Genomic DNA, 15,000 nt, shown 5'->3' on the forward strand with positions numbered 1-15,000 from the left:
GCTCTCTGTTGACACAAGCCTATTATGATAACACAATTACGCGTGTGAGCGCAACTGTACAAGAGGCACACAAATTGGCCCTTTCCTGTTCCTGTCGGAAAGGAGCGCAGAGCAGAACACTCCACAGACATAATAATCTGTCACTCCCCACGGGTCACTGCAGCTGGGGCAGGACATCTGACCTCTGACCTCTACCTGTGGCCAAACACTGCCAGCAGCCTGAAGCAATCAGAGAGTGGGAGAGAGAGAGAGAGTAATAGAGAGAGAGATGTAGAGAGAGAAAGATAGTGGGGGAGAGAGAGATATATAGAGAGAGATGGCGATAGAGAACAGGAGAGAGGGTGAGGTGGAGGGAGATAGAGAAAGAGAGAGGTAGAGGCATAGAGGTGTGAGAGAGAGAGATGGAGAAAAATATAGACAAAGAGAGAGAGAGAGCGAGAGAGAGAGGGAGATGGAAGGTGGTTAAAAATGGAGGTATGATTGGAGTTGGACATGACTGATCGGTGTTCTTTCAGCTATTGATTTCTCTCCAGAAGCACTCAAACATGTGTGTGTAGACATCTGATCCTGGAGAGCGTTTATACTGGAGACAAATAAGGCTGGAACATGAGCCCTGGCTGGACTGCAGCAGAGAGGGTAAACACCAGGGGATCAGGAAGTCAGGGCTAGTCTGGCTACCCACGATCCTCTGGGAGCAGAGCTCCCCGCCCCGCAGCGGCCCACTTTACCCAGCAGCCCCTGGAGGCACAGACGGCCCTAAATGAGAGACATGTGTGTTGGCTACCGTGGAAACCAAATGAGGGGTTTCTTCCGCTGGCTGACCCCACGGGGCCCCCCTCCCAAACTGGACCCCTGGGGGGTGGGGGGGGGGGGGGTGGGGGGGTGAAGGATTGGCCAGGGGGACCCCATGAGAAGGCACCCATTAGGAGCCTGTTCACACTCAGACGCTGTCCCCTGTGATACACACGCACACACACACACATACAATACACATACACAGGCATATGTACATACCAACACACTAAAAACCATTCAAGTGCGCACACTCACACGTGCACACACATGCTCACTCACACACACACATATTCACACATGTATACACTAATGTCCTGTGAAAAGGGACCATTTGCAGGCCTGCGGCCTTTTAACACCTAGGTCACCAGGGACACCTTACTGCTTACCCCATCACACACACACATATGCGCACACACACACTCACACATACGTGCACGCACACACACACATATACGCATGTTCCATGACATATGCCCCTTACCCTGATTCCACTCAACCCTAAACAGCACGCCATGAGTTTCACACACATTACTATTTTTCAAGAGCATCACCACACACTCACACACACACACACACACACACACACACAGACAGACACACTGTGACAGTCTTATACCCGTCCACAAGCATATACCCTGTCTTATCGCTGTCTTCTTGTCTCAGTCTCCCTGATCCTGTGGCCCAGTGGTTCAGGTTACTGTGGGGCCCCGGTGGTCTCTATTTGAGACGGGTCCCCTGGGTTCGGCCCTTTGGCTTTGGCCCCTGGGGCTGTGCTCTGGGCAGCAGCTAAATGGCGTGGAGATAAGGAGGGATCACAGAGCCGGCCGCTCGTAGAGATAGCCACTGGTTTATTATTACTCAAAGTAGAGGCCTGGTCTCTCAGGACGTCGCATTTTCAACAGCAGACCAGGAATAACACACACTCTAGCGCACACACTTAGAGCACACACATGACCAGAAATACACACACACACACACACACAGAGGGACTCCTGCATACACACAGCTCATTGTAGCATTGTGAATGAGTGGGAGCCAATCAGCACTTGATCTTGTCCACTGAGTCCACATGCCCTTCAGCGTGGTGCCTCAGACAAACATCACCTGTTTCCCCTCTCTGCTTTGATCTCCGTGGTGACGGCCGTGCGCTTGGCAACAGAGCTGTGAAGAGATGAACCCCCTGCTGGTGTTTGCCCCTCTCTGGCCCGCCGAGCGCTCGTGTGAGAAAGGTCACGGGGTCATCTCAGACCGCAGAGATAATCCACTTCCTGAAGCAGGCAGCGTTTGTTTGACGCTGATTTTTTTTGTCGGTGTGGTGGCAGATCATTGCCTTTTCCGAGAGAGGCTTAGTGAGTCTGCAGAATACAGATTTTGGGGGTGACTGGAAGCTAACTCATTGTTTGCTTAAAACTTTCTTCAAAAAGAACTCTCTTTGCATGTCTGAACAATTTAAAAGTTTGTCTGTTACAAAGTAATATGGATCACCTTTTATGCTGAGGAGAGTGTATTGACTTGTATTTCATTGTCAAATTCCATATATCAATCATGGTTACAACATTTAACTTCCTCTAAATTCCTTTAAATTTGAGTCCTCCTCAACATAAAAAACTGTCTTGGTGATGCAACATGTGGTGGTCTCTGATGTGGAATGCTGTGTGTGACCTTCATGTTTGCCTGTGCACACCCATAAGCCTTGCCAAAATAAAATGCATTTATTTCTGTTGCATTGTTCAAAAAAAGATGAAAATGTAATTGTAACTGTAATTGTTCAAATCTAGTCAATGTCAAAGTGTAGCTAAAAGTTGTTTTTAATTTTATTATGGCTTGGCAAATTGTGTGGTGATTTCTGGCCTAGAGATTTAAACCTATTTTCTTCTGTGATGTTGTCAAAGTTCACTCTTTCTATTTTGTACTTTTTTGTTTTCTCTCACCCTTTTTCAGGGTCCACCTGGGCGTTCTGGCTTTCCGGTAACTGTCCTTTAACTGATGTCTTGTCTGTCCGTTTGTCTTTTAGTCTGTCCATTCTCATGTCCTCTCTTTCTTCCCTTTGCCTGTGTGTTCATGTGTGTGTGTGTGTTTGTCTTCTTCTGAGTCTTCATTTGAGATTAATTTGTGATCTGTAGTGTCTCTCATAAGAAGCTGTTTAGTTTTCTGAATCCTATTTGGCCCTGAGCTCAAACCATTGTTTACCCAACCGTCCGATTCTTAAAGAGTTCTAGGTTCCGTGATTGGACCACTGACAGCTTCTTAGGTCAGGCACACAGAGAGCAATTCTTGGCGGGGTGGGCAGGAGCACATCTCAGTTAGTGTGGAGAGCCAATCAGCTCAGAGATACATCAGTCAAATGGCCAATAAAAGTGCACACAAGCCAAAGTTCAACCCACAATTTGGATCCATTTCACCAAAGTACGGTAAGAATGGTTTCGTATTCAGTCATGCTCAGATCAACTCAGATCAGATCAGGTGTTGTCATCATGGCAGTTCACCCAAAGTTAGAGACTACTTTGATCTGATGGTTAAGTGCTTTGGCAATGGTATTCATCTTGCATTTGGTCGAAAGAAGTGCTCTTCATTGCACAGGTCTGGGTATGTTCTCCTCCCCTCTGAGCTTTTCTAACTCTCTTTTAGCCTATAATGTTACTAACTGGGATGCACACACATATGGTCTCTATCACAGCTTGTTCAAGGGAGGCCATCTTAGATGTGAACTCAGATCTCTACTGCCATTCTCTGTCTGCCAAGTCCCTCTTAGTCCTGACAGGTTTGCTCAACACTTAACACGGAATGAGAGAAAGAGAGAGGGGGGGGGGATGAAAGAGAGAGAGAGAGACAGAGAGAGGGGCGGGGTGGGGGAACGGGGTAGGAGAGAACAGAAAACGTCAGGGTCGGCCAGTTCAGGAGTTGCAAAGGATTAGTTGACAGGTTTGGTCAAAGCTAGGTTGTTTCACTGCCAAGGAATTTGATTGATTGCAGCGTCAAAAGCCCTGGAAATGAAATCATAAGTTCTCTTGACAGAATGTAAGGATGTGGTTTTGCACAATAAAGTTTCACTCTTCCACTCCAGGGCCCCATGGTGTTAGTTCCCATGATGCACTGGCCCTGGAAGCACACAGATGCTTATTTGTTTGTGTATGAAACTTCGACCATGTTTATGTTTTATCCTATAAAAAAGGCTACAGGTGTTTGTCATAAAGATTGTAATAATTAGTACTTCAATGAGTTCAGCATGTAGAGTGGCATGTGGCATAAAAACGTCAACTTTTGCTTAGAAAAGCATTTAGCATAAACCCAGGAAATTCCCTTAAAAAGAGTACCAACACAATATAGCAGGCTAGTGAGGTAGTTTTCAATGCCAAACTCTAGCAGCTTATAGAACAAGCCATGATCACAGAGCGAGGCTAAATGTGTACCTTCTTGACCAGGGCCAGATTTATGACATCAGCATTCCATAAGACATGACCAATCAAACATGCACATTAGTGATCATAAGAAGCTCTTAAAGAGCGCTGTGACTCAGCTGTAACTGCATTAGCATATCAGCAACATGAGCGTAGCAGCTGCTGCCTCAGGGCAGTAGAGGTGAGATTAGAGTCCAGCTGCAGGATAAAGAGCGTCATGAAGAGATGACTGCTGTTCTCCCATCAGGACCCTGGACAGGGCCCCAGCCAAGCTCTCTCTCTCTCTGTCTCTCTCTCTCTCTCTCACTCTCTCTCTCTCACTCTCTCACTCTCTCTCCAGAGGCCAGAGCCTTGATGAGGGAGCAGCGTCTGAGCCGCAACAGAGCACTACTGTTCTCTAATGAGCCGCGGTGAAGAGAGCTAGCCCTGGGGAATTAGATGTGCAGGCAGTTTACAGTCGGACTCGGCCCAAGCCCTATGGGGATTACAGTGCTTCAGATACATCAGGAACAGACTCATGAAAGACAACAGAAGATAAAATTCAGATAGATCAGATTTTAGAACCCATTTGATCATTTCAGAATGCTTTCAAACCATCTGATATAAGAAAGGGAACTGTAAAGTCACGCTTACACTTCTAGTGTAAAATCCACTAGTCCTAAATAAAAAAAAAGACAGAAAATGAACACTATAAGGAAGTAGCCCTGTCACCCAGCACGGACAGCCCCAAACAGAAGAAAATGAACACTATAAGGAAATAGCTCTGTACGGTCCCTCTATCTCCTGGCCTGACACTGGAACTGTGCTGTAGCAGATGTTTGCTGAGATCGGTTTAGGTGACTTACGAGAGCCTATAGCAACCCTACTACTCCCCGTCTTGGCCACCTCCCCCACACACAGACACACTCCTGCGCGCGTTTCCATGATGCATCCTCAGAGTGAGTCGTCAAAAATCTGTCACCGCGTGGGCGGTCACCTCCTGAGGCCCCTGCAAGGAGGAGGAGGCCCCATAAAAACTCACCTCAGGCATGAGCTCCTTCACGTAGTAGTAACTCACTGTAAGTCATTACTGTCTGGCAGCCTCAAACGTCTGCTTGCAGTCAGGACTCGCACACACACAAAAACATGTCAGAACTAACACACACACATGCGCACACACACACACACACACACCCACACACACACACAAACGTGTGTTTGCTCCCAGTAAGGACTCTCTCTGTCTCACACACACACACACACACATGCTGTCTGCCTTGCACAGGAGAGACTTATAATTTCACTGTATGTGTGCAGATTAATGGTGCTTTTGATCAATCTTCATCGTTCGCCCAAACTCACTATCCATCTTTAACAATGTATATATTTTTTACAATTATCAGTCTTAATAATTCAAACAATGACTAAAACATGGTTACACTCATACCACTAGATCTAATAACTCTAGACTATTTGCAGATGGAGAGTATAGAAAATGTAGCAACTTCCAAAGTTTCACTTGGTTTCCCTTCATCCTATCAGTGGGTTTTCTCTAAAGCTACCGACACAGAGACCTTATTTGTTTCATAATTTAATGTAAATTTGTCTAATATTCAGCTTAGACAACATACATGTCGAATTTACTAAAAGCTAACCGTTGCTAACATAGCTCAGGTTCGATTAAACTGTCGAGCTAGCTAGCGTGGTTTGAGCAGAATATCAGAGCAACTCAAATTACGCCACGGCTAGATAATGCAAGCTAGTTTGGTCCTCCTAGCCATAACATCATTAATATCGATATATATTGTAACATTTTACAATGTAAATGAATTCCCATTTAATGTAAGAATTGGGAAAAGAATAGTCCATGCTTATTAATTAATTCATTTTAATATTCTCTCTTCCTTTAGTGGTAGCCTAACATCACCATTCCTATATTTTATACTGATACTGAGAGTGCGCTTACAGAAAGGTTTATTGACATCAGACCAGACCTTTTTATATTTTAGGTACAGTCAAATGATATCAATCATAGGCCTATTCTTTAACATCTTTAAACAGTTTTTGATCCAAATGTTCCTCTTTGTATGTAAAAATACAATAATAATAAGACATAATTTATCTATTTACACTAACAGATCTATACCAATGTATTTCACAAATGGAGATTAAATAGATTAAATAGACCACTATGGCCACCCAAATGGATATTTATGTTCCTCAACATTTCCCTGTCTGTCTAAAGGGCAGTTAAATCTGTTACCTTCAGACTACACACAAAGGACAGGAACCCCCTAATTAGATGCACAGAACCAGAGTTTCCTAAGGGAAGACCACAAGTCCCGCTCGTAGAACCACAGGTTCCGCTGTGTGTCACACTAAACCGAATACACCGAGTTACCTCAGCCCGCCAGCGTGTTCTTTTTATAAAACCACGTTAAAACCACACACCCAATTTTACCTCAGCCTGACATCAAAGGCAGCTAGTATGAGGTAGAATACATTACCTTCTTGTCTGATGTTTCTGAGTGTGACATTAATCATGGAGGCTGACGTATTGAAGTGAACTTGGAGAAGAGCCATGAAATCTGTGAAAGCTCTAAAACAGACTAAAAACAGAACTATTTTTTAAGTGGCTTCAGTAGCTGGAAAACATATGACTATTTAATGACCTTCACGGAATGTAAATTAACATTAATTAAGTTAAATTAATCAACAGTGATGCTTGGTTGCTAACCACAAAAACGACCCTCTCTGCACTCAAATGGAAGACATCTGCATCATTTTGTGTTTGATCACATCTTCACCACTGGCTTTGGCAGGATTAAGGCCATGGCCACATCTATGGTTTCCAATCCTAGAATAAATACAGTGCCTCATCTACAACTCTTTGCTTGGTAGTAGTAGGAAGCCACTCTGCTCTGCTTGACATCACATACTCTCAACCTCTCAGATACAGCTGATTGAAAACTTTTCCTGTGCATAGAAAAGAACAGGATAATAATTAACAGGCATGTGCATCTCTTATGTGCATGATGCATAGTGCTCACAAGCCTGTAGCTGTAGCAAAACCTTGCATTTCAAAGCATTATACTGGACACACAATGCATTATCAATGTGCATATGATTTCTTCTGAAGTGGTCATGCACTGGAAGTGTTCTCATTAGGTGGTAAATAGTTGCTGGGGTAGCAGCAAGCCCTGGTGAGGGTGGTGATGTTTGTGAGGACAAGCTGCTTGTCTTGGCTGGAGATGCTAGAGATCCTTTGTGACAGAGCCCCTCCTCACCATTCTTTCAACTCACTTTGCTTTGATCATTAGGGGGACAAAGGAAGCATGGGGATACCTGGACGAATGGTGAGTGCTTCCAGAATGCTGTAGAACCTTCTAGAATATTGAATTAGCCGTGTGGAACTTGTTGTTGCCATAAAAACATCCAGATTGTTAAAGCTTCTAGAATGTGTTTCTAGAATGTTATGTTCTAGAACAGCCCATGGGCCTGCAGCCTGAGTTTTACCTTCATGGGCTGAGTGGGGTGTTACTATGGGACTTAGTAATCTAGCCACAAACAAAAAGTCTGTCTTTGGTTTGTTGTGCCAGACACCCATTGCCATGGTCATAAACTTTCTCTCAGGGGCTGTGATGATTCCACAGAGTTGTTAGTGGAGGAGGACAAAACAGTAAAAAACAAATCCTATGTTCAACAAGCTTATTGTCACAGCCAATCATCTTATTATCAAATGGCTTATAAATCAAATGAAAACTTTTGCTTTTGTGCTTTTGATTTCATTTGCTTCTAACATTTTGTGTCCATGACATTCCACAAACCCACACGGTACAGGTGACCCCTTGATGTGTGTAAACGCCATTAAGATCATATCATCACCCACACGAGGCCAATAGCCATCAGCACTTTATCCCACAGCAGCAGAGCAGTCTGTGCCCCAGGAATGCCTTATAGTGTCCTCATGAATGCTTTAATATCCCATAATTTACCCCATTAGGGTTTCTATGGCGACGACGCAGCATTGTTTCCAGGAGGCCTGAAATTCAGCAGCTTTTTTCTGTCTGATTTTACGAGAAACATTGAAAATTTAGCTTCCTAATATTTCAAAATGATTTTATTTTGGATGTGGATCCATCCGCACATGTTTTATCAGTGAAGATTTAAACAAAAGACTTGGGAGGGTTGGTCTCTATGGTCCCCAAAGCCTCCTTCGAGTGGCGGAAATCGACATCTAGTTGCGCACCAGATTTGGAAAAGCATCTCTGGACGGTGACCAGAATGTGTGTTTTTTTCTCCGAAGTTCAGTACGCAAAGACATATTTTATGATAAGATGAGAAAAGCAGTAGAGGGCTTAACTCACCACCCCCAAGAAGTTGAGCATTGAGGCGTATCTCCTTATTAACTGAGATTTGTGTCCTTGGCCATTCGGCATCAGCACTGCTGGATGTATGAATTCAAACTTTCAACCCCTGCACACACTCGGATCCCTCCTCTAACCTGACTGTGGACGTCAGCCCTATCTGAGAATGCCCCCCCCCCACACACACACACACACACTGACACACACACATTACCCCTTCTCCCGGTCACCTCCCGCCCTCCCCCTCGTTAGCAGTTCCCTGGCTGTGTGGTCCCCACTGTGCGATCCGCCTGAGTGCTCCATATTTCACACGGTCAGGAGATCCTACCGAGTAACGTTGGATCCTCTCAGGGAAGGCCTAAGCGTTGTTGTTTTTTCTTTCATGACTTATCCCTCGCTCCCTCGCTCCCTCGTTCCCTCGTTCCCTCTCCGACCGCCTTTTAATGCCGGCCAGTCCGGTCTGTGAGAAAAGTCAGACAATTTTTCTTCATTGCCGTCCCTATTACTCCCAGTAGTCTGGGTGATTTTTAAGACACTTTAGCGTTCAGACCAATTAAAAAGGGAATAAATAAATAAAAACACTTCTGGCCCCCTCCTCTTTGCCCCCTCCCTCTCCTGTGCCTCCTGGTGACTTTGTTACCTTTTCACCTTTGACCTCTGCCCTCCTCAGAGGCGGCTTGCATGCTCTGGTCCGTGTGTCCTCTCCATACTTCCCTAACCCCCACTTCCTCTCTTTGTGTCTCTCCCTCACCTCACTGTGCATGCCACTCTGTCTGCCGGGACTGTCCAGGGGTTAAATGGACGGCTGGGGGACAAGGTAAGTGTGTGTCTGTGTGTGTGTTAGGATGGGAGGTTGAGGGCCACAGACACCAGGTGTGTGCGTGTGTGTGTGTCCAGGTGTCAGTGGGATGTGTGTGTGTTTCTCATAGGGTAGGTTGCTTGTTTGCTACACAGTCAGTATTAGTGTGGAGTGTGTGGTTTCTAGTAGAAGTTATAGTGTGAGTTTTATATTGTACTTCAAATAGTTTGAGAAAGCAGGTCTAGTTTTAGTGAATAGTCTTATGGATCAGAGCACTACTAGATGTTACACATAAGATCAGTCTGAAAGTCTGAGGACCAGATTTTCCCTCAGTTGAATCCATGTTCCCATGTTGAATCTCCGGAGTCTTTTTACGATGCTGTTTTTTTTCTGGGCTGTGGATTGAGGAGCGCTTGTTTTCCTGTGTGTGTGTCTGTGTGTGCCATGGCTCGGGTTCATTCCCACATGGTTATGCATGCATGGGTGTTTATGCACAAGGTGCTCTACCAGGCACTCAGGGACTCTCTCCAGGCCCCAGACACGGTTCAGGACTCTCTGTAGGCCCCGGCATGGTTCAGCTGCGGGGGACCAGGACTCCCACGCCCTCTGTGTCAGGAACAAATCTAGCCCTGATCTGGCCCAAATCCATGTCAGGGGCAGCTGTCTGTGTGTGTGTGTGTGTGTGTGTGTGTGTGTGTGTGTGTGTGTGTGTGTGTGTAGGGGTTGTTGGTCGAGATTTTGCTCTCATTCAGGGGTTACCTGGGTGTTAAAGAGGCAACCATTTTCACAGGTAGACGTGGTTTATATTGGCTGGGAAGAGGTCTCTCATTTTAAGAAGGCCTTGGGGTCACATTGTAGAAGCCATTTCCCACAATGGTTGAATTACCTGAGTTTAGTCCCTGTAAAGTGGCCCTGTTCAAAATCATTGTTTGCAGACCTCTGTAGGACTCCCCAAAGCAAGTACACTCAGAGGGGAGGAAGATTATGCAGACGGTGTGCACTGATGTTTTCAAGACCCATTTGGACCATAAAATTGAGCTGTAGAAAGTCCTATGAAGTCCTACCAGATATCAGGCTTCTCCCAACTACATTCTGTGGTCGTAGTTATTGCAGGTTGTAGATTTAAAATGTCTTTGTGACCCGTAGCATAGTAGCTTGGTGTGCGGTTGAAACAAAACAGCGTTCCCTTTTTTGGCACTGCTGTCGACCCACTAAAGAGGTTGCGTTGTGACCCAGCAGTTGAGAGAAATAGCCACATGTGGGCCAGGCGTGGCTCAGTTCCGATCTGTGGAGTTCCCTGCCATCGAATGGAGACTGGTTTGTGATGGGTAGGTCTAGGGAGACCACAGTAACGAGGGAAGACAGGAAGAACATGAGGGAGAGAAAAAAAAGAGAGGGAGAGAGGGAATGACAGAAAGAGAGAGGGACAAGGACACGGCGGAGGGGAACATTTTTCGCATCAGTCTCTGTCACCGGAATGTGTGCCGTAAGTGAAGAACCGGACCTCCAGGGTAGCGTGAGCCAGTGAGGCGTTGTTCCATGTCTGGCATTGAGGGGATTCTGGGAAAAAAAGCCCTGTGGAGCGCGGTAATGTGACCACCAAGTCTGCGCTGTGCTATGCACACACACAGACATGGTCTAGCACGAAAGGGTGTCCTCTGGAAGTACCGCACAGATCCCGCTCCAAAGCAATCTATCAGGCCTCTGGTTTCTCCACTCCGATTGTTTGAGGAGAGCTGGGTGCTCTCCGGTTTCTTTATGTGCGGTTAACCATGGGCTTCCTTTTGAGAGAACGACTGATGGAGAGAGAGATGCTGGCCGTAGATCTTCATTAAGAATCAAAGCAACCCCTCAGGCTGGGCCAGCCAGCCAGAGAGAGAGAGAGAGAGAGATGGAGTGAGAGAAGGGGAGGAGGACCACTTGCCAGATTCCCCTCTCCAAACAAAATAAATCTTGAGGGATATTTTGGGGTGGCAGAGTGTGGAGAAAGCCAGACGACGTGACAAGAAGGGAAAAAATGGAGAAGAGAAGAGTGAAGAAGAAGGGATGGATGATGGATTGTTGAAGCCGCGGATGAAGCTCTGAGTCCTAGTTACTCCACTATGATGGGAACAGGAGAGGGAGGGCTGAAGAAGAGGAGAGGAAGTCTGCTAAACTCATCTAATCTCGCTCCCTCCCTCATGTTCCATATTCTGGCGTATACACAGATAGAGAGGGAGTGTGTGTGTGTGTGTTTGTGTGTGTGTGTGTGTGTGTGTGTGTGTGTGCGTGTGCATGCAAATCTTTATGTTTTCGTGTGCATACTTGTTCCTTGTTTTTGTGTGTGTGTGTGTGTGTGTGTGTGTGTGTGTGTGTGTGTGTGTGTGTTGTAGTTAAATGATGGTTTTCCGTGTAGACCCCCACAGCTGTAACACCATCCTCAGCCTCTCTGTTCATTCAGCTTAGGAATCTCACTCAAGGCCACAGCAGGTTAACCACAGCCTCTCCAGCTATTTTCCTCCGCTTTCTCTCCTCGAAGTGCCCCCCCTCCCCCCACAGACCTACCACTACCCCAACTACCCCAGCAGCTCCCCCTTGCCAACCACAGGCTGCTATTGACTCTCCTGGCTCCTACATCTACCACAGATCCCCCCTCCCCCCTCACTGCTGAGAAACATTAACATCACCTGGTTTGTGATGGATGTATGGGGCAGCCCGGAGATGGCCCCGCTGATAGAGTTTCAGCTGCACACCGCTGCACACTGGGCTGCGGCCTCATTAAGGAAAGTGCTGGAAAGACAAAACTGCAGAAACCCCGGTCTGCTCTGGAGTGGATATAGTCTGGTCTGGCCTAGCATAGTTTGGATCTGGTGTAGTCTAGGTTGGTCTGGATCTAGTCTGGTCTGGTTTTCTCTGGTGTGGATGGTTGTGTTGTGTTGCAGTCTTGTCTTGTCTTGTCTTGTCTTGTCTTGTCTTCTCTGGAGTGGGTGGGTATGGTGTAATCTTAACATATTGTGGTGTAATCTTGCCATACTTACCATACATAGCTGTAATCAGGTGTTGACTAGTCTAGTCCATTTTAGTCTAGTCTTCAGGTATTGTCTGGTCTAGTGTAGTCTAACCTAGTATACCTTGGTGTGGTCTGGTCTAGTCTGAATCCAGTTTGATCTGGTGTAGTTTGGTCTGGTCTGGTCTAGTCTGGATCCAGTTTGATCTGGTGTAGTTTGGTCTGGTCTGCTGGTTCTTCTGTGGTTGGTGTGGAGTGTGGAGTGACCTGACTGCTCGCCTGACCGCATGCAAATCATACAGCATTGCCGTCAGAGTAGCAGCCCTCAGAGGCTGTATGTGTGTGTGTGTGTGCGTGTGTCTGTGCGTGTGTCTGTGTGTGTGCGTGTCCGTGTGTGTCCATGTGTGTCTGTGTGTGTGTGTAGGGGGGCTCTCCTGTTTCTTCAGCAGCGCTCCCTGCCTCCTGCGTGGAGCTGTCGGGGGGCCTGAAACCCTAAACACAGCCCCCCGACAGGAGGCCCGAGTTGGCTGGAGTTTGGTTGAAATCTGCCAAACCCTCAGAGCGTGAGGAGATCCGCTGAGCTTTGTGTTACGTGACGTCTGACCACGAGGACAGCTCAAGATGAAGCAGCACAGTGCAGCGCAGCGTGTGTGATTATGTGTTAGTCTTTATGAGCTGTTTTAAATGGAGGCTCTGAATGGGAAGTCTCTCACAGCTCAGATGCAACAGCAGCAGCCTCCCCTTCTTCTTCTCCTGGAGGCCGGATGTTAGATGTTAGATGTGGTCCAGCTTTGTGGTGTAGCGGCTTAAGGGGAAACAGTTAGCTTTCTCTGTTCTCTGTTTACTTCTCTCTGTTGAGTCTTTTCTCACCCTCTGTCTTTCTCTCTGTCTGTCTCTAGGGGGCGCCAGGGGAACCTGGTCTGTCTATCATTGGCCCACGTGGACCTCCTGTAAGTGCCTTCACCCTCCGCTAATAAACCCCCCATTCATCTTCCCCTTCAACTAAAACACCCTCATCTGTCTTTACCTTCTACCAAATGTCCCATTTCCCTTCAAATAACAGCCTCTCAGAGCTCCTTCCCTTCAACTAAAAATACCTCATCTCCCTTTTTCACTGTCTCACTCTCTTTCTCACTCTCTGTTTTCCAGTCATCAGTTGTGTGTGTGTGTGTGTGTGTGTGTGTATGTGTGTGTGTGGGTGTGTTATTCTTGCAGCATCTCAGAAACATCACAGCATTAGATAACCTTGAATAGTTTCCAGGCTCGTTAAATTCAAGAGAATATTTTTTCAATGCGGTGATTGAAATCACATGATGGTCTTTCATAGCTGAGGTAGACTTGAAACAAACAGAGGCAGACATCTTCTCTATGTGAACCACTTTTCATCCTGGAAGGGGTGCCTCTCTGAACGAAAAATATCCACCGGCAGACACACACACACACACACACGTATGCGTTTGCACACACACTCATGCTCACACACTTATGCATTAACACACACACACACACACACACACACACACACACACACACACATATATATACCCACACACATACACATACCAACTCACACACATTTACAGACACACACATAAACTCACACACACACAAACACACACACACAGAGACACACATGCACAGACTTTCACACTGCATACTACTGATGTAATGGAAGCAGACTGAAATGGACTGAGTGTTGTTGTATGGAACTACTTAAGGATGTGTGAGGAGATGAAAGCTCTGATTCGCCTGCAATCAGTGTCTGTCTGGACTCACACTGCCCTGAGAACAGACAAAGAATGAGAAATACTGTGTGTGTGTGTGTGTGTGTGTGTGTGTGTGTGTGTGTGTGTGTGTGTGTGTGTGTGTGTGTGTGTGTGTGTGTGTGTGTGTGCGTGTGTGTGTGAGTGTGTCTGTTTGTGAGATTAAGTGGCTGGGTTAGTGTCTGTGGAAGGTGTGGTGTGGGGGTTTGCATGTGCTGTGGTTGTGTGTGTGCATGGATGGGTTGTATGTATGTGTGTGTGTGTGTGTGTGTGTTTGTGTGTGTGTGTGTGTGTGTGTAACAGTGGTGGCTGATTGCACAGCTGCTGTATCTGTAAATGGAGGAAGAGTAATGAAATGGGGCCTTTAGCCACACTGGCACTAGTCTCTGTTTCTCACATTTATCTCATTTTTCTCATCTCTCTACCTTTCTATTCCCTCTCTCCCCTCTCAATTCTTCTCCATTTCTCTCTCTCTTTCTCTGTCTCTCTCTTACTCTTTCTCTTCCACTCTCTTATTTTGAATGCCACTGAAAAGACAGAAGTCTAGCCTTTCCTTCTGCTTTTCAGAAGTGTAATTTCCTCTGTGATTAGGTCCATGAAAGGGGGCTAGAGGGCCGTGTGTGTGTGTGTGTGTGAGAGAGAGAGAGAGAGAGAGAGTGTGTGTGTGTGTGTGTGTGTGAGTGTGTGTGTGAGTGTGTGTATGTTGTGTGGTTTCCCATGCCTCCCTGTGGGAAGGGCTCAGTCTGATGGCTGCCTGCAACTCCTGAACAGAAGAGAGGAGAATACGCACCATCTGGTTTCTCCATCTCACACACACACACACACACACACCCACACACACACACACGCACGTAGTAGCAGCAGCAAGCAGCACAGAGGCACACTATGTGCAGCTCAACCCACTACTACTGCA

The 15,000-nt window shown here is 46.4% G+C and overlaps 1 protein-coding gene across 1 annotated transcript in view; it reads left to right on the forward strand.

The window, feature by feature from the left end:
• Positions 1-15,000, forward strand: part of col13a1 (collagen, type XIII, alpha 1) — a 116,722-nt gene that overhangs the window by 51,539 nt on the left and 50,183 nt on the right. Inside the window, exons 4-7 of the mRNA XM_031579553.2 lie at positions 2,737-2,763; positions 7,493-7,528; positions 9,330-9,356; positions 13,224-13,274. Of these exons, the coding sequence (XP_031435413.1) occupies positions 2,737-2,763; positions 7,493-7,528; positions 9,330-9,356; positions 13,224-13,274 (141 nt within the window). The remainder of the gene's footprint in view (positions 1-2,736; positions 2,764-7,492; positions 7,529-9,329; positions 9,357-13,223; positions 13,275-15,000) is intronic.

This window comes from Clupea harengus, chromosome 13, assembly GCF_900700415.2.
Source record: "Clupea harengus chromosome 13, Ch_v2.0.2, whole genome shotgun sequence".
Taxonomy (NCBI): domain Eukaryota; kingdom Metazoa; phylum Chordata; class Actinopteri; order Clupeiformes; family Clupeidae; genus Clupea; species Clupea harengus.